The sequence below is a fragment of the Gorilla gorilla genome, chromosome 1 (genome assembly GCF_029281585.2).
Source record: "Gorilla gorilla gorilla isolate KB3781 chromosome 1, NHGRI_mGorGor1-v2.1_pri, whole genome shotgun sequence".
Taxonomy (NCBI): domain Eukaryota; kingdom Metazoa; phylum Chordata; class Mammalia; order Primates; family Hominidae; genus Gorilla; species Gorilla gorilla.
In genome coordinates this window covers 8,643,260-8,665,274 of record NC_073224.2, presented here as the reverse complement: position 1 = coordinate 8,665,274, position 22,015 = coordinate 8,643,260, and the positions used below count along the sequence as shown (strand labels likewise).

The following is a 22,015-nucleotide window of genomic DNA, read 5'->3' as shown; positions in this document are numbered from 1 at the left end:
CTGAAAGCATTAGAGGCAGGGCATGGTGGCTTATGCCTGTAATTCCAGCACTTTGGGAGGCTGAGGCGGGAGGATTGCTTGAAGCTAGGAGTTCGAGACCAGCCTGGGCAACATAACAAGACCCCATCTCTATTTTTAAAATATTTAAATAAATAAATAAAAGCATTAGGGTTGTGCCTTCCACATTTAGCTCTTTAATTCTCACCTGAAATTGATTTCTGGGGTAGTTTTAGATAGGAATCCAGTTTCATTTTCCCCCATACATATTCCAAATTCCCCAGCACTGTTTATTGAAAAGTCCATCCTTGCCACATTGATTTGCAGTTCCACTCGGTTGTATATCAAGTCTGTAGTACTGAATAAATCTGTTTCTGAGCCTTCTGTTCTTTTTCTTTGGTTATTTATCTATCTTTGGGCCAACACCTTACCTTACTGCCTCTGTTACAGAGGCATTAAAATGAAGTGTTGATATCAGGTAGGGCAAGTCTTTCTGTCTTGTTCTTGGGTCTGGTCTCATCTTGGCTAGTTTTTGCTTTTGCAATTCCATACAAATTGTAGAATTATCTTGTTAGGTTCTATTACACTTGATTGGAATTACAATTACACTGACTCTTGGGGAAGAGTTGACAGATGTATAATAACAAATCTTCCAAACCACAGAGAGATGGCAGTTTCTCTATCTATTTATATCCTTTTAAACATCTCTCAAATAAGTTTTAAAATTTTCTCCGTACAACTCTTACATATTTTATGTCAGCTATAGGCCTAAGTATTCCATATATTTGATGCAATTATCAATGGTGTCTTTTATTTTAAAAATAATTTTCTGCTTGCTGCTGTTATATTCAAATACAGTTAATTTTTAAATCTTGATTTTTGTATCTAGCAACTTTGTAATTCATTTATAAATTCTTGGGGATTTTCTGTCTATACAAGCAGGTCATCTGGGATAATACTAGAGGCAGCGCAGTATAGACTGGGGAACAGCACCGGCAGGGTCTGGACCTCAGCGCTGCCACAGATGAGTCATGTGTCTTTAGACACGTTCCATGAACTGTAAAATAAGGTGAATAATAGTACCTGCCTCATAGGGTTGCTGTGAGAATTGAGTCAGTAAATGTAAAGCAGGTTGTAAGTGTTACATAAGTGTATGCTATTATTGTAATTACTTTTCTTTCCTTTCCAGTCATACTTTGTATTTCTTGCCTTACTGCACTGGCTAGAACCTAAAGGACAGAGGTCAAGAAAGCTGGCGTCCCTGACCTCCTGATCTGAAAGGAAAAGCTTTCAGTCATTCATCACTAAGCATTTTGTCCACTGTGTGTTTGTCTTAAGATTGCCTTTATCAGATTAAGGAATGTCCATTTTATTCCTAGTTTGCCGAGAATTTTTATTGTCATAGGATGTTTAATTTGGCCACATCTTTTTCTGCATCTGTTGAAGTAATCAAATTATTTTATCTTATAATCTCTTAATATGATGAATTACATTGGGTTTTATAATGATAAACCAAACAGGGTAGTCTGTATATTGCATTGTAAAGTGAGTGGGTATCAGTCGTGCAGTGACCGTGGTAGCGTGGAGCCAGCCAGATGTGCACTCAAATAAAAAGGTGAGAGCAGAGACGGACGGCGGCCTGAGAGGGCAGCAGATTCACGCTCACAGAGCAGGTCAAGCAGGGCCTCCTCGCCTTGCTCTTCCGCTTCAGCATATATGTCTCCAAGCTCAGGAAATACAGTTACATCAAATGTCTAAATTGGATGGAAAGAAATTCTGTGTGCTCCCAGGATTCCAGTTCCTTACCGGAGGTTGGTGCCGTCTGAGTCTGAAAAGCTGCCCTCTTGCCGTGTTCATGCTTTGGTAGAACACCTTCAGAGCCTTGGCAAGCTCTCGGTCAGAGCCGGCTTGCTGTGTGCACATTTGGCTCATCTCCCCGGCGGATGGCAGTTACGCAGTCATCCCGCTGATCTTCAGAGTGTTGGAAGGCTTCGGGGCTGAGGTGGAAAAAGGTAACATTGATTTATGTATCTCTTTCTCTGGGCATCTCTATATTTATTTATTTTGGTGGCATTCTACTACATCAGCATTTATCAGGCACCAGTTTGGATCCATCCAAGGGAAAGGGGAAATCTCACAGGGCAGAAGAAATGTCCGGCATTTTTTGTTTATGAAACAAGATATGAATTAACTCACTTAAAAGTTTGTTTCTTAAAAGACAAATACACATCCTAAATGTAGGAGTCTAGGGATAAGCTAAACAGCCAAGACTGGAGCAGTCTCTCACCTTGACCAGAAGCAATTTTCGCAAGTGATTCTTTGAGAAGCACGTTCTCCTCTCTCAGGGCTCTGTTAATGTTCCTGAGCAGTTCTGTCTCCTGCTCTAGCTTGAGCAGCTTCAGATAAAGTTCTGGTATCTGGTTTGATGCTGCCTACCAGAAAACATGTCAGTTTCGTCTTTTGTTGTATCATCTGCATATCCTTTGAGACTGGCAATGTTTGCTACCATGGGAAAATCAAATGGGATGGGAGTGTGTGTATGGTGAACACAGTTTAAGCCCCTCAGGGTACACAGGAGTAAATAAAGAAAACGTTTGTTAAGGGGGAAGGAACGTCAAGCAGCCGTCATCAGAGATTTTCTAGCCACCTGGGATGCCCACTTTAGTGTCCTATGTACACACTTGGCTTATATCCTTCACAGTGGAAATTTTCTTGGTGTCTACCAGGATGTGGCCTTCACCTGTGACCATGAGGTCCAGCTGAGAGCAGCTCAGCTCGGTGCAGCCTTCTGTAGTGGGGAGAGACACAGTCAAAGAAAGAAACATCCCAGTCGCCCAGCTCCAGTGTCAGGTGAGAAGTTGTTAAAGCATGTAACCACCCTGCTGGACGAGAACCCAGAGGCCCAGGGGAAAAGATGGCTCTGGCCCACCGCTGTTAGGACGCTGACTGCCTAGCTCCTCTACCCCTTCTGCAGCCCTGAATGTATGGCATGTCTGATGAAAGAATAAGTAAGCAAGGTACCTTGAAGGCCCCATAGGTCAACAATAAGGGCATTTGTCCGCAAATAATTCAGAAACTCCTGAGATGCAGTTAAGGCTGCAAATTGGACAGTCTCTTCAATTTGTGGATTCACACTTTTCCATACAGGTTTGGTATAGATAGTGTTTGGAAGGTCATAAATTCTGTACCTGAGAAAAACATAAAACATAATTTAAAACCAGAAGGGACACATTTGTAAAGAAAAGGGACAGATGAGCCAAAGATTTATAGCCCATGTGTCAGATAAAAGATGACCTATGATTGATTTGTCATGTTTATCACCTCCAACATCTTATTCAACAGGGATATCATCACTATATAGATAATAATTTTTTTAAAAAGCTCAGGCTGGGCGTAATGGCTCATGCCTGTAATCTCAGCATTTTGGGAGGCTGAGGCAGGCAGATTGCTTGAGCCCAGGAATTCGACACCAGCCTGGGCAACATGGCAAAACACCATCTCTGTAAAAAATACAAAAATTAGGTGGGTGTTATGGTGCATGCCTGTAGTTCCAGCTACTCAGGAGGCTGAGCCCAGGAGGCAAGGGTTGCAGTAAGGTGAGATGGCTCCACTCCACTGCACTCCAGCCTGGGTGACAGAGCGAGACTGTCTCAAAAACAAAAAACAAACAAAATGGATTTCAATAAATCCCTTCTACTTAGATAATCAAAAATGGTTCATTTTCTATGTGAGGCGGTGATTTGGTTTTCGTTCTTCAAAGTCTCTCTTTATTGCCTTATCTTTATTTATTTATTTATTTATTTTGAGACAGAGTCTCGCTCTGTCACCCAGGCTGGAGTGATCTCGGCTCACTGCAACCTCTCCCTTTGGGGTTCAAGCAATTCTCCTGCCTTAGCCTCCTGAGTAGCTGGGATTACAGGCGTATGCCACTAAGCCTGGCTAATTTTTCTACTTTTAGTAGAGCTGGGGTTTCACCATGTTGACAGGCTGGTCTCAAACTCCTGACCTCAAGTGATGTGCCAGCCTCGGCCTCCCAAAGTGCTGGGATTACAGGCGTGAGCCACTACACCTGGCCTGCCTTATCTTTCAATATCCTTTTAGCCTAATTTGTTTAAGCATATCTGGTGCTTCTGCCATATCATAATACAGTCCTTTTGTTTCCAACTAAAACCTAAAAACTGTTTTGCTTAGATAACATGGTTTTACTGGATATTCTTTCTGATAATTAGAATTTCTGCTTCAGTTCTGTAAAGAGTTCAGTACACACTGACCACAGGCCAGAGACCTGGAGGGACATGTGGCCCCTCTATTAAATAGTTGGGAAATAGTCGTCTCAAAGTTAGAGAAACTATGAGGGAAAATAGTCATCTTAAAGTTAAACAGAGAAACTTAAGAAAACTTTGTGATAAGCTCATTTTTAAAACTTGAAGAAAGAGTGGACTGCCCCCCACAGGGTCCACACGGCAGGTGGCGTGTGTGGCTCTGTTCCGCGGTGCAGGCTGGTACCCTATCTGAATGCCCCGCTTTGCATCTTCCTTCATCCAGTTGACGCCAAGGCACCGGACAATGTGAATCTGAAAATCCATCCTCTTGCCCAGCAGCTCCAAAGGGTTGATAACCACATCCTCCTCGCCATGCGTTCTACAAACAGAAGAGGTCAACGTTGACCTCGGGTTAGGCTGGGTCCAAGCAAGTTAAGATTGTGATGTTAAGGGGGTTAAATAGAATCCTTAAGAGAGAGCTAATTTCACTGAAGACAGGATCAGTAGAGTTCATTCATGCATTCAAGAGACATGTTGAACAAGAGCCCGTTACCCTGGCACGTCAAAGTAAGATCAGGCCTTCTCAAGGATCTCCCTGCCTGGAGGAAAAAGGAAGATAAACAGCGTCATGCGATGGATGCACACAGATGTGGATGCTAAACTTTCATTGAAGATTTAGGTAGGTCCCCAGTGGAACAGAGTGGGAAAGCCAGCGGCTGCCCAGATGCAGCCTCTCAGGTTGTCATTTTCCTTTTCCTTTGTTTCTTTATAGTCTAGAGAGAACCCCAGGCCTGCAAGCTCAGAAACGGACTCGGACAGCTTTCCAACAAGGGACTGCTGTCCTATCAACCAGGCTCACAAAGTCTGAAACCTTTCAAATTAAATTCATTAATTTGCAACAGGAAATACAACTTGCTGGGCAGCCCGGAAGCTCGAGGTAGCCAAGTGATGAGAGTAAAGGCAGTGAGTTGTTGGGCAGCTTGGTTTCTTGGTCACAGAACCTTGAGGTTCTCTTCTTGAGCTGATTCTTCAGAAAGATGGAAAGGTTGCACTGAGTGCCTGTTGAGGGCCTTGGCACCCAGACCAGGCCACCGCCAGCCTCCTGGCTTAGGGTTGCTAAAAGACTCTTGCTTTTGTAAAAACTGCCTGTGACAGATGAGTATCCAGAGAGGACAGTTGAGGGTAACGAGGCAACGTTTAGGACAGAGCCAATAGCTCAAAACAAAGCCTGTGCCCACAGAAAAGTCAGGTGACAGCACAGAATGAGGTCAGGCTTCACCGTCCCTACCTCGAGAAAAGGGCTGAGCTGGAAAATCAGCTTCTGCTTCTGGCTCTTGAAGCAGGTTGGGCCCTCAGCATGGGAAAGCGTCCCACGCGGCAGATGCCAGGCCCACAGGGCCAGGAGGGGAGTGTGGCTGGGGAGGCCCTGCAACCCACTTGGCTTCTCTCCTGAGGGTCCATTGTTTGGAACCCACCCAGCTCTTTTGGTTTTGTCCAAGGCTCCTTCCACTATACCTGCCTCTGCCAGATGTCCTCATTCCTCAGGTCCCCAGGGGACAGCAAAAATCACATTTGTTGAGGCCAAATGGTGAATGAATGAGCTCTTTCATTTGTCTTATGAATGACCTGTTCAGGGTACCAAGTTGACCACCCCGTCAGGAGAACTCAGGCCTGCTCTGGATTTTATGTGTGTGACTGACCCAGAAGTAGGCAGGGGGGAGAAGGAGACACTCACTGTCCTGTTGGGGAGCAGGGTGCTATGCAGGTATGCAGCACCGCCTCCTCCAGCCCATCACAGTTCAGAAACTCCACTTGCTCCTCCAGCTTCATGCAGTAGGCCAGCGACTGGAGCCAGATGTGAGCTGAGCCCAAGCGGACGACCTCGACAGGATCCCGGAAAGGGTCGTCTTCTTGAGCCACAGGGCCGTGATCTCCATCTAGAAAGCGCCGGTAAAGTTCGTGCATTAGGAATTTCCTGTTGATGTACTTGGCTTTTGACCATATCCACACCTGGAAACACAGAGGTAGGTCACCAGTATTTGATTCATCTGCTGCTCTCACAATTCATCACTCTGATTTTCCCAGCACGCTCCCTTCCTTGACTGGGTTTGCGGTACTCATGACCACATCCCACTTTCTCCACACCTAGCTTTGCTGACATCAAGAATATCGTATTAATTCCTGGACCTGTTACTTCCCCATTGCTTGAGCCTAGGAAACGACTTAGAGGAGATGATGAAGGGGTTAGAAAACAGATCCTCTCAGGGGAAATGAAGGTTTGGGGCTTATGGTGTCAGAATGGTCCTCAAGGATGCCCATGTGCTAATCCCCAGAACCTGTGAATATATTACTTTGCATGGCAAACGGAAATTAAGGTTTGTCATCAACTGACCTTAAAATACGGAGAGTAGCCTGGAGTATCCAGGTGGCCCCAATGAAATCACAAGGGTCTTCAATATGGCCGAGAGAGGCAGAAGAGAGGGTCAGAGATAGGATAATGCCTGCGGGGTCAGAGAGAGGTTATGTGGCGGCTTTGAAGATGGAGGGAGGTGGCCTCTCAAAGCTGGAAGGGGCCAGGAAACAGATACTCTCCCTCAGGCCCAGAAAGCAGTACCGCCCTGTCGACACCCTGCTTTTAGCCCAGTGAGACCCAATTTGGACTTCTCATGTGTAGAACGATAAGGTAGTAAGTTTGGGTCATTTAATGAGCCTGGTCATTCATGAACAGCAGCCATGGAAGATGATGCAGGGGTAGTTAGTCTGGAGAAGGGCTGAGAAGTGGCTCCCCCGCCATGATTGGAGTGCACACGGGCACACATCCAGAAGCACAGGAGACACTCCCCACAGCCTTCCCAGCCCAGCATGGCAGGCATTCTGAGCTCCATTCTGCAGAGACCCAAGCAGGCGTCCTTCCTTGTTCAGGGGTTCACACCCAGTGCACAGCAGATCCAGGACAACAGCCTGCCGCTGTCTTCCTCCTCACTGGGTGAGGACAGGGCCTCTGTCAACACTGGCTCTGGAGAGGAGACAAACCTGAAGCCACAGGAGGAGGGATTCCAGGTAGGTCTTGTTTAGACCATAAATATCAGGAAAAACTAGCAACTCCTTTTCTGGGCAACTTGAAAAGCAAAAGCAAAAATCAACAGACAAGTCATTCTGTGTATGATGTCTCTTCATAAAAAGGACATTCTCAGGACTCTGAAAACAGATTCCATCTTTTTCTGTTGGCCTCAAAGTGAAGAACCATAGTGCTCTCCTAGAGGCGGCACCACCATTAAATAAGAATGTGGGGGGCTGGGCGTGGTGGCTCACGGCTGTAATCCCAGCACTTTGGGAGGCCGAGGCGGGCGGATCACGAGGTCAGGAGATCGAGACCAGCCTGGCTAACAGTGAAACCCCATCTCTACCAAAAATACAAAAAATTAGCCGGGAGTGCTGGCGGGCACCTGTAGTCCCAGCTACTTGGGAGGCTGAGGCAGGAGAACGCTTTAACCCAGGAGATGGAGCTTGCGGGGAGCCAAGATCGTGCCACTGCACTCCAGCCTGGGTGACAGAGCAAGACTCCATCTCAAAAAAACAAAAAAAATATGGGGCAGCAGGGAACAACAGGAGTTCTAGTCATTGTGGTTTTTCTGTTTGTGTTTTTCTTTTTAAGACATGTGATCTTGCTGTGTCACCCAGGCTGGAGTGCAGTGGCCCAATCTTAGCTCACTGCAGCCTTGAACTCCTGGGCTCAGGCGGGCCTCCTGCTTCAGCCTCTGAGTAGCTGGACTGCAGGCGTGCGCCACTGCGCCGGCTTATTCCGGTTTTTCTTAAAGACTTTAGGGAACTAAGATCATGGGAATCTAAATAATAAATGAATTCACTGCCTCATTACCTCTGGATATCAGACCACAGGCCTGGTGTCAGTTAAAATTGCATGTCATCCTTGGCCTGAGGAGGAAACAGGTCGGCAAGGCTCCAGGATAGGCTGCGAGCCCATGCTGACTCCCGCCTGCTTCCACGTGGGCTCTGCAGGCCTGGCTCAGAGTTCCCTGGCAGGATGTGCTGCTCACCAGAGCCAACAGCTGTTGGGTGAATACTGCTGAAAGGTAACCGCAAGCTGGCAGCATTTCCAGGTCAAAAAACCCTCCCCAAACCTCACACAGCCCTGGTTTGCTCATGAGCTTGTCCATGATATGTGACTCCCACCAGCTGCACAACACTGCGTCCTCCCTGAGAGCTGCAGCAGCAGTCACCGTCCACACGGTCAGCAGGGAGGATAGGTAAACATGTACAAGATCAACCGCAAAGTAGCATTCGTGTTTCTAGCTGGGACCCACAGCTGTCTAGTCTTCAGAAGTGCCTGTCTCACATGCACTGCCGACATCTACACACCGTGTCACAAGAGACCCTCGCACTACAGCCTTCCAGAAGCCTCCATCTACACACCATGTCACAAGAGACTCTCAGACTACAGCCTTCCAGACGCCTCCATCTACACACCGTGTCACAAGAGACCCTCACACTACAGCCTTCCAGACGCCTCCATCTACACACCATGTCACAAGAGACCCCCAGACCACAGCCTTCCAGAAGCCTCCATCTACACACCGTGTCACAAGAGACCCTCACACTACAGCCTTCCAGAAGCCTCCATCTACACACTGTGTCACAAGAGACCCTCACACTACAGCCTTCCAGAAGCCTCCATCTACACACCGTGTCACAAGAGACCCTCACACTACAGCCTTCCAGAAGCCTCCATCTACACACCATGTCACAAGAGACCCTCACACTACAGCCTTCCAGAAGCCTCCATCTACACACCATGTCACAAGAGACCCCCAGACCACAGCCTTCCAGACGTCTCCATCTACACACCATGTCACAAGAGACCCCCAGACCACAGCCTTCCAGAAGCCTCCATCTACACACGCTGTCACAAGAAACCCTCAGACTACAGCCTTCCAGACGCCTCCATCTACACACCGTGTCACAGGAGACCCTCATACTGCAGCCTTCCAGAAGCCTCCATCTACACACCATGTCACAAGAGACCCTCACACTACAGCCTTCCAGAAGCCTCCATCTACACACCATGTCACAAGAGACCCCCAGACCACAGCCTTCCAGAAGCCTCCATCTACACACCATGTCACAAGAGACCCCCAGACCACAGCCTTCCAGACGCCTCCATCTACACACCATGTCACAAGAGACCCTCACACTACAGCCTTCCAGACGCCTCCATCTACACACCATGTCACAAGAGACCCCCAGACCACAGCCTTCCAGAAGCCTCCATCTACACACCGTGTCACAAGAGACCCTCACACTACAGCCTTCCAGAAGCCTCCATCTACACACCGTGTCACAAGAGACCCTCACACTACAGCCTTCCAGAAGCCTCCATCTACACACCATGTCACAAGAGACCCCCAGACCACAGCCTTCCAGACGTCTCCATCTACACACCGTGTCACAGGAGACCCTCAGACTACAGCCTTCCAGACGTCTCCATCTACACACCATGTCACAGGAGACCCCCAGACCACAGCCTTCCAGAAGCCTCCATCTACACACCATGTCACAAGAGACCCCCAGACCACAGCCTTCCAGACGTCTCCATCTACACACCATGTCACAAGAGACCCCCAGACCACAGCCTTCCAGACGTCTCCATCTACACACCATGTCACAAGAGACCCCCAGACCACAGCCTTCCAGAAGCCTCTATCTACACACCATGTCACAAGAGACCCTCACACTACAGCCTTCCAGAAGCCTCCATCTACACACCGTGTCACAGGAGACCCTCATACTGCAGCCTTCCAGAAGCCTCCATCTACACACCATGTCACAAGAGACCCCCAGACCACAGCCTTCCAGACGTCTCCATCTGCACACGCTGTCACAAGAAACCCTCAGACTACAGCCTTCCAGACGCCTCCATCTACACACCATGTCACAGGAGACCCTCATACTGCAGCCTTCCAGAAGCCTCCATCTACACACCATGTCACAGGAGACCCCCAGACCACAGCCTTCCAGATGCCTCCATCTACACACCATGTCACAAGAGACCCCCAGACCACAGCCTTCCAGAAGCCTCTATCTACACACCATGTCACAAGAGACCCTCACACTACAGCCTTCCAGAAGCCTCCATCTACACACCGTGTCACAAGAGACCCCCAGACCACAGCCTTCCAGAAGCCTCCATCTACACACCATGTCACAAGAGACCCTCACACTACAGCCTTCCAGAAGCCTCCATCTACACACCATGTCACAAGAGACCCCCAGACTACAGCCTTCCAGATGCCTCCATCTACACACCATGTCACAAGAGACCCTCACACTACAGCCTTCCAGAAGCCTCCATCTACACACATTGTCACAAGAGACCCCCAGACCACAGCCTTCCAGAAGCCTCTATCTACACACCATGTCACAAGAGACCCTCACACTACAGCCTTCCAGAAGCCTCCATCTACACACCGTGTCACAAGAGACCCCCAGACCACAGCCTTCCAGAAGCCTCCATCTACACACCATGTCACAAGAGACCCTCACACTACAGCCTTCCAGAAGCCTCCATCTACACACCATGTCACAAGAGACCCTCACACTACAGCCTTCCAGAAGCCTCCATCTACACACCATGTCACAAGAGACCCCCAGACCACAGCCTTCCAGACGTCTCCATCTACACACGCTGTCACAAGAAACCCTCAGACTACAGCCTTCCAGACGCCTCCATCTACACACCATGTCACAAGAGACCCCCAGACCACAGCCTTCCAGAAGCCTCTATCTACACACCATGTCACAAGAGACCCTCACACTACAGCCTTCCAGAAGCCTCCATCTACACACCGTGTCACAAGAGACCCCCAGACCACAGCCTTCCAGAAGCCTCCATCTACACACCATGTCACAAGAGACCCTCACACTACAGCCTTCCAGAAGCCTCCATCTACACACCATGTCACAAGAGACCCTCACACTACAGCCTTCCAGAAGCCTCCATCTACACACCATGTCACAAGAGACCCTCACACTACAGCCTTCCAGACGCCTCCATCTACACACCATGTCACAAGAGACCCCCAGACCACAGCCTTCCAGAAGCCTCCATCTACACACCGTGTCACAAGAGACCCCCAGACCACAGCCTTCCAGAAGCCTCCAGCCACACACCATGTCACGAGACCCTCAGACTACAACCTTCCAGAAGCCTCCATCTACATACCATGTCACAGGAGACCCTCAGGCTGCAGCCTTCCAGAAGCCTCCATCTACACACCGTGTCACAAGAGACCCCCAGACCACAGCCTTCCAGAAGCCTCCATCTACATACCATGTCACAGGAGACCCTCAGGCTGCAGCCTTCCAGATGCCTCCATCTACACACCATGTCACAAGAGACCCTCACACTACAGCCTTCCAGAAGCCTCCATCTACACACATTGTCACAAGAGACCCCCAGACCACAGCCTTCCAGAAGCCTCTATCTACACACCATGTCACAAGAGACCCTCACACTACAGCCTTCCAGAAGCCTCCATCTACACACCGTGTCACAAGAGACCCCCAGACCACAGCCTTCCAGAAGCCTCCATCTACACACCATGTCACAAGAGACCCTCACACTACAGCCTTCCAGAAGCCTCCATCTACACACCGTGTCACAAGAGACCCCCAGACCACAGCCTTCCAGAAGCCTCCATCTACACACCATGTCACAAGAGACCCCCAGACCACAGCCTTCCAGAAGCCTCCATCTACACACCATTTCACAAGAGACCCTCACACTACAGCCTTCCAGACGCCTCCATCTACACACCATGTCACAAGAGACCCCCAGACCACAGCCTTCCAGATGCCTCCATCTACACACCATGTCACAGGAGGCCCTCAGGCTGCAGCCTTCCAGAAGCCTCCATCTACACACCGTGTCACAAGAGACCCCCAGACCACAGCCTTCCAGAAGCCTCCATCTACACACCATGTCACAAGAGACCCCCAGACCACAGCCTTCCAGAAGCCTCCATCTACACACCATGTCACAAGAGACCCTCACACTACAGCCTTCCAGACGCCTCCATCTACACACCATGTCACAAGAGACCCCCAGACCACAGCCTTCAAGATGCCTCCATCTACACACCATGTCACAGGAGACCCTCAGGCTGCAGCCTTCCAGAAGCCTCCATCTACACACCGTGTCACAAGAGACCCTCAGACCACAGCCTTCCAGAAGCCTCCTGAGGAAAGCAGGGCTTCATCTGAAGACAGGTCACTGGCACTAAGCTTGTTTTTTTGAGACAGGGTCTCTGTCGCCCAGGCTGGAGAATAGTGGTGTGATCACGGCTCACTGTAGCCTCGACCTCCTTAGGCTCAGGTGATTCTCCTACCTCAGCCTCCCCAGTAGCGGGGACTACAGGTGCTCACCACCATACTCAGCTAATTTTGTATTTTTTGTAGAGACAGGGTTTCACCATGTTGCCCAAGCTGGTCTCGAACTCCTGAGCTCAAGCCATCCACCCACCTTGGCCTCCCCAAATCCTGGGATTACAGATGTGAACTACCGTGCTGGGCCTAATCTTACTTGTTTTAATGTAAAAATGGACAGTCTTGAGGATGACAGATTGATAAGATTCATATCTTCATGAGAAAAAAAATAGAAAAGAAAAACAAACTGTACGACCCCCTTAAAAGAGAACCTGGTGTGTTTAAGCGGAAGCAGTCCTATCAGACAGCTACCTGTCCCAGTGACCGGATGCTGGGCTGAAGGAAAATGAGGGCATGAATCCAGGCCCTCAGCCCTCCCATACAATTCTCCCAATGATAAGTGTGAGAACACCGTCTCCTGTTCTGTTTCTGGTAATGACAGGCAGGTGCTCATGAGTGCCTTCGTGTGCACTCAGTAACCCTTCTGTTAGCAACAGTTTAAAAGGCTATTTTTCGAACTACCTTAGACTATAATACAAAATAGAATAGCATGGAAAATGGTTTTTTAGAATTAACAAATTTTCTTAAAACAAGGTCTGACAAGACAGGAAACTGCCAAGCCGAATTCTAGGGGAAAGCCTGGCCCGAAAGAGGCACGTGGAATATCGGGGCACCAGAGCCACTTTGCCCCAGTGGCCTTTGCTGGAAAAAACAGAAAAATGCAAAGTACAGACACACTGAGGGGTCCCCTCCAAAGGCCTCACGGAACATGGCGGAGAAGTCCAGGCTGACTCCCCAGGGTGAGGGTCTCACAGGAGACCCTGTCTGCATCACACAGACCTGCAGGAAAGGGGCCGGTCTCTGAGGAGCTGGGCTCCAGGAGGATCCTTGCTTGGTTTCCTCCCTGGGGCAGCATCTTGGCAGCCCCAGCACCTGGAGGCCAAACCCCGTGGACGGGGTGGTGGGTGCAGTGCACAGGTGCTGACCACATGGGACGCACACACATGCTTATAGTCTTAGCTCATTTCACAATTTTTAAAAGCTTTACAAAAATCGGTCTCGGCCCAGAACATTTTGGCAATTTTCGGGCGATGAGCAGATGAGCAGAAAAGTGAAACTCAGAGAAGCTTCAATTGCTGAGCAGGGAGGGAGCAGCCTGGGGTGGGGGCCGGAGGCGCAGTCTCGAAAGGCAACGGGTGAGTGTGCTGGAGCCGGAAGCCTGAGGGCTGCTCCTCCAGGGGCCTGATACGCACAAGGGGTGCTGCAAGATGGGCCTGCATTTCTGTTTCCTCCTTTGGAGGCAGAGGGAGAGGAAACAGGGTCTTAAGTTTCTAAAATGGAACTTCCTGATAGTAAGGTCCAGCCAGTGGAGTTGGTGAAACAGCCTTTTCTGGAGTCCCTAGGAGGATGGCTTTTCTCACTGCTGCAGAAGGGCAGTCTGTGTTCTCACGGGCACATGTACACACACACACTTGCACACACACACACACACGCACATACGTGCATGGACAGACACCACTACCACTTGCATAAATTCCCAGGCTCCCTTCTGGTACAAAAGCCTTTGAGTCATACTCAGCATGAACAGATGCTCAGTGCAGGCTAGGTTAGGAACGCTCCCAGGAGCTGGTGCTGGGAGGGAGGGTCCAGGACAGGGAATGGCTGGTGCTGCGAGGGAGGACCCAGGACGGGGAACGGGAGAGTGGATCCCCCTGTTCCCCAGAGCTCCAGCTCATACTTGGAATATGTTTTGCCCTTGACTGGGTCTCCGGAGGCTGCAGCTGGTAAAGATAACTTGTGTCCCCATGGATCCTCACCTCCTGAATCCTGTCCCCGTGGATCCTCACCCCCTGAATCCTGTCCCCGTGGATCCTCACCCCCTGGGTCCCGTCCCCGTGGATCCTCACCTCCTGGGTCCCGTCCCCGTGGATCCTCACCTCCTGGGTCCCGTCCCCGTGGATCCTCACCTCCTGGGTCCCGTCCCCGTGGATCCTCACCTCCTGGGTCCCGTCCCCGTGGATCCTCACCTCCTGGGTCCCGTCCCCATGGGGCCTCACCTCCTGAGTCCCGTCCCCGTGGATCCTCACTTCCTGGGTCCCATCCCTGTGGATCCTCACCTCCTGGGTCCCATCCCTGTGGATCCTCACTTCCTGAGTCCTGTCCCTGTGCGGCTTCACCTCCTGAGTCCCGTCCCCGGGGATCCTCACCTCCTGAGTCCCGTCCCCGTGCGGCTTCACCTCCTGAGTCCCATCCTCGTGGATCCTCACTTCCTGAGTCCCATCCCCGTGGATCTTCACCTCCTGGGTCCCGTCCCCGTGGATCCTCACCTCCTGAGTCCCATCCCTGTGCAGCTTCACTTCCTGGGTCCCGTCCCCATGGATCCTCACCTCCTGAGTCCTGTCCCCGTGGGGCCTCACCTCCTGAGTCCCGTCCCTGTGGATCCTCACCTCCTGAGTCCTGTCTCCGTGGATCCTCACTTCCAGAGTCCCGTCCCCGTGGATCCTCACCTCCTGAGTCCCATCCCTGTGCAGCTTCACTTCCTGGGTCCTGTCCCCATGGATCCTCACCTCCTGGGTCCCGTCCCCGTGGATCCTTACCTCCTGAGTCCCGTCCCCAAGATCCTCACCTCCTGAGTCCTGTCCCCATGGGGCCTCATCTCCTGAGTCCCGTCCCCATGGATCCTCACCTCCTGAGTCCCGTCTCCGTGGATCCTCACTTCCTAAGTCCCGTCCCCGTGGATCCTCACCTCCTGAGTCCCGTCCCTGTAGGGCCTCACCTCCTGAGTCCCGTCCCTGTGGATCCTCACCTCCTGAGTCCCGTCCCCGTGGATCCTCACCTCCTGAGTCCCGTCCCCGTGGAGTCTCACCTCCTGGGTCCCGTCCCCGTGGATCCTTACCTCCTGAGTCCTGTCCCCATGGGGCCTCATCTCCTGAGTCCCGTCCCCATGGATCCTCACCTCCTGAGTCCTGTCTCCGTGGATCCTCACTTCCTGAGTCCCGTCCCCGTGGATCCTCACCTCCTGAGTCCCATCCCTGTGCAGCTTCACTTCCTGGGTCCCGTCCCCATGGATCCTCACCTGGGTCCCGTCCCCATGGATCCTCACCTCCTGAGTCCCGTCCCCGTGGATCCTCACCTCCTGAGTCCCGTCCCTGTAGGGCCTCACCTCCTGAGTCCCGTCCCCGTGGATCCTCACCTCCTGAGTCCCGTCTCCGTGGATCCTCACTTCCTGAGTCCCGTCCCCGTGGATCCTCACCTCCTGAGTCCCGTCCCTGTAGGGCCTCACCTCCTGAGTCCCGTCCCCGTGGATCCTCACCTCCTGAGTCCCATCCCTGTGGATCCTCACCTCCTGAGTCCCGTCCCTGTGGAGTCTCACCTCCTGGGTCCCGTCCCCGTGGATCCTTACCTCCTGAGTCCCGTCCCCAAGATCCTCACCTCCTGAGTCCTGTCCCCATGGGGCCTCACCTCCTGAGTCCCGTCCCTGTAGGGCCTCACCTCCTGAGTCCCGTCCCCGTGGATCCTCACCTCCTGAGTCCCGTCCCTGTGGATCCTCACCTCCTGAGTCCCATCCCTGTGCAGCTTCACTTCCTGGGTCCCGTCCCCATGGATCCTCACCTCCTGGGTCCCGTCCCCATGGATCCTCACCTCCTGGGTCCCGTCCCCATGGATCCTTACCTCCTGAGTCCCGTCCCCAAGATCCTCACCTCCTGAGTCCTGTCCCCATGGGGCCTCATCTCCTGAGTCCTGTCCCCATGGATCCTCACCTCCTGAGTCCCGTCTCCGTGGATCCTCACTTCCTGAGTCCCGTCCCCGTGGATCCTCACCTCCTGAGTCCCATCCCTGTGTGGCCACACCTCGTGAGACCCGTGGTGGGTCACCTTCACCAAGACCTCATTCTGTAGGTCATAGCCCCTGGAATCTGACGATGCCAAATTTTTCACCTTCAATTCCATGTTAAGTCCCTGGTAAAAGAAACACTTCTCACTAAATAATCGTACATTCGGCTGGGCACAGTCCCTCATGCCTATAATCCCAGCACTTTGGGAGGCTGAGGCGAGTGGATCGCTTGAGCCCAGGAGTTCAAGACCAGCCTGGGGAACATAGCAAAACCCCATCTCTACTAAAAATACAAAAATTAGCCGGGCATGGAAGTGCACACCTGTAATCCCAGCTACTTGGGAGGCAGAGGTGGGAGGATCACTTGAACCCGGGAAGTGGAGGTTGCAGTAAACCATGATTGCACCACTGCACTCCAGCCTGGGCGGCAGATTGAGACCCTGTCAAAAAGAAAAAAAAATCCTACATTCACAGCTCATACCACCTTTGCAATTTATTTTTCATTCTCCCACCCTCGGGCTTCCTAAATGATGAATGAATAAGACTTTCTCTAAGATGTCCCACTCTTGCCCCTTGGATTTCCCACTAAGAGGAAAGACAGAGCACCAGATTTTCTCCATTATATCCTGGAACTAACACTTGGAGTCCCTACCAAATTGATTAAATCTCTTAAAAGGTTCCGGCCGATGGGAGCTCACGTCTCCAGGGAGCTGTCCCCAGCCCAGGTGGTCTCTGTGGCACAGCAGCCATCAGAGTGCCTAGACCTGGAGAGGCCCCAGGACCATCTGGGAGGGCCTGCTCATGGCCAGCAAGAGTTGGTCTGGGATCCCGGTGGCCCTGGTAGGCTGTTGGTGAAAGGAATGGTACTCGGGCCTGGGCTGGGCAGTCTGGCTTCTGTTGCTAGTTCCCTGAGAGTCCCTGGGAACGCACCCCTGCCCCACAAGGCCTTGAGGTCCTTTCTGCACCTGGCACACAAGCTCCTGGCTCCAGCTAACTTACCTGCTTCAGCTCTTCACTCATTTGATTTGCTTCTGAACCAGCGGCATCAGTTTGATGTAGTCCTGGAACGCAGCCAGGACACTGGGGCCTGCCTTGCCGTCTCCACCGTCCGCAGCACCTGGCAACAATCACAGTGGAGGCGAAAGTCAGTCACTTGTTCCGCCATGAAGAATTTTTTTTTTTTTTTTCGAAATAGAGTTTCACTCTTGTTGCCCAGGCTGGAGTGCAGTGGCGCCATCTCGGCTCGCTGCAACCTCTGCCTCCCGAGTTAAAGCAATTCTCCTGCCTCAGCCTCCCGAGTAGCTGGGATTACAGATGCGCACTACCACACCCGGCTAATTTTTGTATTTTTAGTAGAGATGGGGTTTCACTATGTTGGCCAGGCTGGTCTCAAACTCCTGACCTCAGGTGATCTGCCCACCTTGGCCTCCAAAAGTGCTGGAATTACAGGCGTACAGGCATGAGCCACTATGCCAAGCCCTTTTTCTTTTTCTTTTTTTTAGACAGCCGTCTTGCTCTGTCGTCCAGGCTAGCGTTCAGTGGCATGATCTCTGCTCATTGCAGCCTCCACCTCCCGGACTCAAGCAATCCTCCCATCTCAGCCTGCTGAGTACCTGGGACTACAGGTGCAAGCCACCATGCCTGGCTAATTTTTAAAATATTTTGTAGAGATGAGGTCTCACTTTGTTTCCCAGGCTGGTCTTGAACTCCCGGGTTCAAGCGATCCTCCTGCCTTGGCCTCTCAAAGTGCTAGGATTACAGGCATGAGACACCACGCCCAGCCGCCATGAATAAATGTGTATGCTTATTCATTCATTCGTTCAGCTGTTCATCAAATATCTACATTTTAAAATTACAAGCATGTAATTTTAAAAAAAAGGAAAATGACACTGCCTGGCTTCTCCTTACGTGGTTGCTTATCTCGACCCATGAATCCCGGCCGCAGGCAGGAGGTCCTCTGCCCCCAGTTCCCATTGTTGGTCTCAGGGTCCTTGACCCAAGGTGGCTCCAGACTGGAGGAGGGTGGGGTGAGGTGAAACATGGCTGGCTAGACGGAAGGCCTGCAGGTATCCTCAAGCTGTTGCTGGCACAGCAAGCGACCTGTGCTTCTCTTATACTTGGGGTGGCTTGAAGGAGGGGCTTGTGGAGATTATGGGAGGACCAATCTCCCTCCCAAAGCCAGGCTGGTACTGCCTCTAATCAGGAAATCTCAACTCTTAGAGACCCCTGGCCTGTGGGTGCACACAGTGCCCTTGGCCCTGAGGTCTGACCCCAAACTGCTCACACAGCTGCTGCCTTGTTGGGGACCCAAGTCTTCCCTAGGGTCCGAGCCAGGGTCTGGGGCTGGTTCAGCTTCATGACACTACCAGGGCCACAAGGGCAGTGGCACGGTCAACCTCTGAGGGCAGGTCAATGAACAGATGGCTTTTCCGGGCCTGGTATGACAGAGTCTTACTGCTTCGTTGTTTTGTTTTGTTTTGAAATGGAGTCTCACTCTGTCACCCAGGCTGGAGTGCTGTGGCACGATCTCAGCTCACTGCAACCTCCTCCTCCCAGGTTCAGGCAATTCTCCTGCCTCAGCCTCCTGAGTAGCTGGGACTACAGGTGTGTGCCATCACATCCGGCTAATTTTTTGTATTTTTAGTGGAGACGGGGTTTCCCTGTGTTAGCCAGGATGGTCTCGAACTCCTGACCTCGTGATCTGCCCGCCTCGGCCTTCCAAAGGGCTGGGATTACAGGCGTGAGCCACCGCGCCCGGCCTGGTTCATTTTTAAAAGTCGAGAACTTCAGCAGAAGAAGAGCAAGGAGGTGAATTTCAAATCGATTTATTTTGCTGAAATTCTGAGAGAAACACTGGGGTGTGGGGACAGGGAGGAACTCTTTTGCACACACACAGGTGGGTCTGCCCACTTTCCACCAGCGGTTTCATTACGGCGAGTTCAGGCAGAGTCCCGGTGCTGAGCAAAGCGTGGGGCCCCTGCGGGAAGCCGGGAAGCCCGCACGTCAGTGAGATCTCAGCGGGCTCCGGCCTCGCCTGGATGCTGGGGGAGCCGCCCGGAGCGCGGTGAATCGGGGCCGGGGAGAGGGGCGGGGAAGGCGTGCGAAAGCCCCAGCAGAGACCAGCAGCGGCGGGCGGCCAGCGTGGGCTACTGCTGGGGGCTGCGTTCAGGGCAGAAGGGGAGATTCTGTCTCAGAAGCCTCGGGCTGCACGTTCTTCTGGGCCGCGCATTTCCAGCCCAGAGCAGGCCCCAGCCGGCCCCTCTTGAGTTGGGCCACTGCTTCTGCAGGCCCAGCAGGCCCCTGGGGGCGGCCGGAGGCCACTAACTGGCTTCTCTAGCTCAGCATTCTTATTTGCTGTGTACCCCACTCTCTTCTCTACCCCTTTGAACCATCTTTACCCTCATTCCTCAGGGAACGTTTAACGAGTTGAATGTTTACCATGTAGTCACTCTATATGGAAATCATAATTCAATTTTGTAAACATCAGACTTTGACAAAACAAGTGATGATCTTCTTAAGGAAAGCAGAGAGACAGAGTGTGAAATCGCTGCTCTCAGATCAGCACACGGGAGAGGCCAGCAGTCAGGAGGGGGCTCACCGAGTTTGTCTGCACTCGCTCCCTCCGCAGCCGCCCTCTCCAGCTGGAAGAAGTCGTAATCCAACCTGCTCAGGTCCTCACTGCCCCACTCCGAAGGAAACCCCACGTACAGGTAGGTGCTGTTGGATCCCAAAATCAGGGGGTCCTGGGGAGGAGACGGTGGGCTCAGGAGGGGTTCGAGGCCAAGGAGGGTGAGGTGAACCTCCCCAGTGAGAAGGATCTGAGGAATGTCCTCCCCTCAGGAATCCCCCAGACAGGGAGAGACCCAGACAGGAGGGAGGTGGCCTCTGGCTCCTGCGTTCACCTTCATCGCACACATTGACGGCGTGACTCCCTTGGCCCTGGGGGTCTGTGGGGACCACCCAGAGCCAGGCCCTCCCTCCACGCTTTCCAGGCTGGTCTGGGTGAGTGCAGCCATGGCTGCAGGGGACACCAGGGCCTAACTCAGACTGCAGGCTACAGACGGCCTTTTCCGAGGCGTGATGCCCAAGCTAAGCCCTCCTGGGCGGTAAGTCTTTGTGAGGCAGAGACAGCTGCTGAACAACCAAGAGAAGGGCAGTGTGGCCAGGGACAGGAGGCCGAGGGAGGTCACTGAGAGGGCTTTCCAAATGGGGAGTGGCCAATCCCCACCTGCCTGTCCTGTCTGAAAGGCTGTGGCCACCAGGGAGGGGAGAGGGCTACTGGGAAGCTGGCAGGGGCCCCAGGGTTGGCAGACTGGGGAGGAAGAGGCAGCAATGTTTGCAAGATGCTGTTCAACCCCTCTCAGTGACAGGCTCTTAGAAAAATCTAAAATGGCACAAAATGTTAGAGCTGGAAGGGACCTTGGAGAACACCTAGTTCAGCCCTCCTTGTTTTCCAGGTGAGGTCAGAGGAGTGAAGTGATTGCCCAAGACCACATAGCGAGTCAGGAGCAGGCCTGTCCCTCCAGCAGTGGTGCCATGTTGTCCCCAAGCCATGGTGGCAGAGGAGCTGGTGTGAACGCCCCACCCTGCCACATCTGTGATGTGGGCACCTCACATGACTGTCCCCTCCCAGCTCTTGGGGGGGACCTAGGACATTCTGTGAGCCTGCAGGAAAGTTTACCAAATGCTGCAGCTTTGTCCTGGTGGTGATGGGCACCCCATTAACGGCAACCTTGCATTTGCTGTGTGGAGTGACCGTCACTTTACCGTCGGCATTTGTGAAGGAAGCGTGTTTATCTGAAATTCTAAGAAGACGAGAGTCAGTCTAAGACACCCAGCAAACGGCGGTTTCCGTGAGCAGGTAGGCTGACCTTTCTCATGTGCACAGGAGGGAAGGTCTACAGCTGCGGAGGATGGCAGGTGGCATCTCGGGGCCTCCTGTGTGCTGTGGCCCGTGATGCATGGGGACAGCAGCGGGCGCAGAAGGACCCTGCCCTTGGGGAGCACGGGGAGCTGGGAGACAGCAGGCAAGGGCTTCATTAACAGAACGAACACCAGCTGAGGGCCTAGCGCTGCAGGGAGCCAGCCAAGGCCACACTGGAGTCCTCCCGCTCCCAGGCCAGCGGGATGGGGTGGTGGGAAAATGGCAGCAAGCAAGCTTCAGAAGAGATGCTCAGGAGGCGACTCTTAACGAGCCTCACCTACTCCGGGTACATTTTGATCTGTTTCTGTGCCCTCGCCGTATAAATTCAGACCTTATAGGATTTGGGGCTGGACGTCAGGGGTGTCAGGTTGGCGTCCCCCCTCCCCGCCCTGCTCCCCTGCACCGGATGTCATCAGTGTGTCCTGAATGACTGGCTCCCTGCCTTAGCATGTTCCGTGTTCCTGCACTCCTTGGCCATCATGGAATGTTCTGGATGTGGAGACCCGTGTGCATCCAAACCCTTTTTTGCATGGGGCCCAGGGATCCTGTGGGAAAGGTT

General features: G+C 52.2%; 2 protein-coding genes across 5 annotated transcripts in view; one reads left to right on the top strand and one right to left on the bottom strand.

The window, feature by feature from the left end:
- The window catches only part of LOC101149556 (kinesin-like protein KIF28P), a 71,481-nt gene that overhangs the window by 2,414 nt on the left and 47,052 nt on the right, over nt 1-22,015 (bottom strand). The window contains 11 exon segments of the mRNA XM_031015372.3: nt 1,804-1,994; nt 2,285-2,429; nt 2,679-2,785; nt 3,019-3,185; nt 4,504-4,638; nt 5,995-6,269; nt 16,550-16,657; nt 17,532-17,569; nt 17,572-17,649; nt 20,131-20,275; nt 21,214-21,346. Coding sequence (XP_030871232.2) covers nt 1,804-1,994; nt 2,285-2,429; nt 2,679-2,785; nt 3,019-3,185; nt 4,504-4,638; nt 5,995-6,269; nt 16,550-16,657; nt 17,532-17,569; nt 17,572-17,649; nt 20,131-20,275; nt 21,214-21,346 — 1,522 coding nt within the window.
- On the top strand, nt 1,924-18,423 carry LOC134758620 (uncharacterized). Of its 4 annotated transcripts, none has more exons than XM_063707083.1 (3): nt 1,924-2,009; nt 2,724-2,847; nt 6,084-18,423. In XM_063707083.1, the coding sequence occupies exon 3, from the start codon at nt 8,531-8,533 to the stop codon at nt 12,554-12,556; it is 4,026 nt and encodes a 1,341-aa protein (XP_063563153.1). In that variant the 5' UTR covers nt 1,924-2,009; nt 2,724-2,847; nt 6,084-8,530; the 3' UTR covers nt 12,557-18,423. The 4 variants fall into 4 exon arrangements, with proteins under 4 accessions (XP_063563153.1, XP_063563155.1, XP_063563152.1 ...); XM_063707085.1 differs by lacking the exon at nt 1,924-2,009 and having other exon boundaries at nt 2,423-2,847; nt 6,084-6,283; nt 7,182-18,423; XM_063707082.1 differs by lacking the exon at nt 1,924-2,009 and having other exon boundaries at nt 2,423-2,847.

Coding starts and splice junctions, on each gene's coding strand:
- LOC134758620 (XM_063707083.1), top strand. CDS start 8,531: ATGTACAAGATCAACCGCAAAGTAGCATTCGTGTTTCTAGCTGGGACC.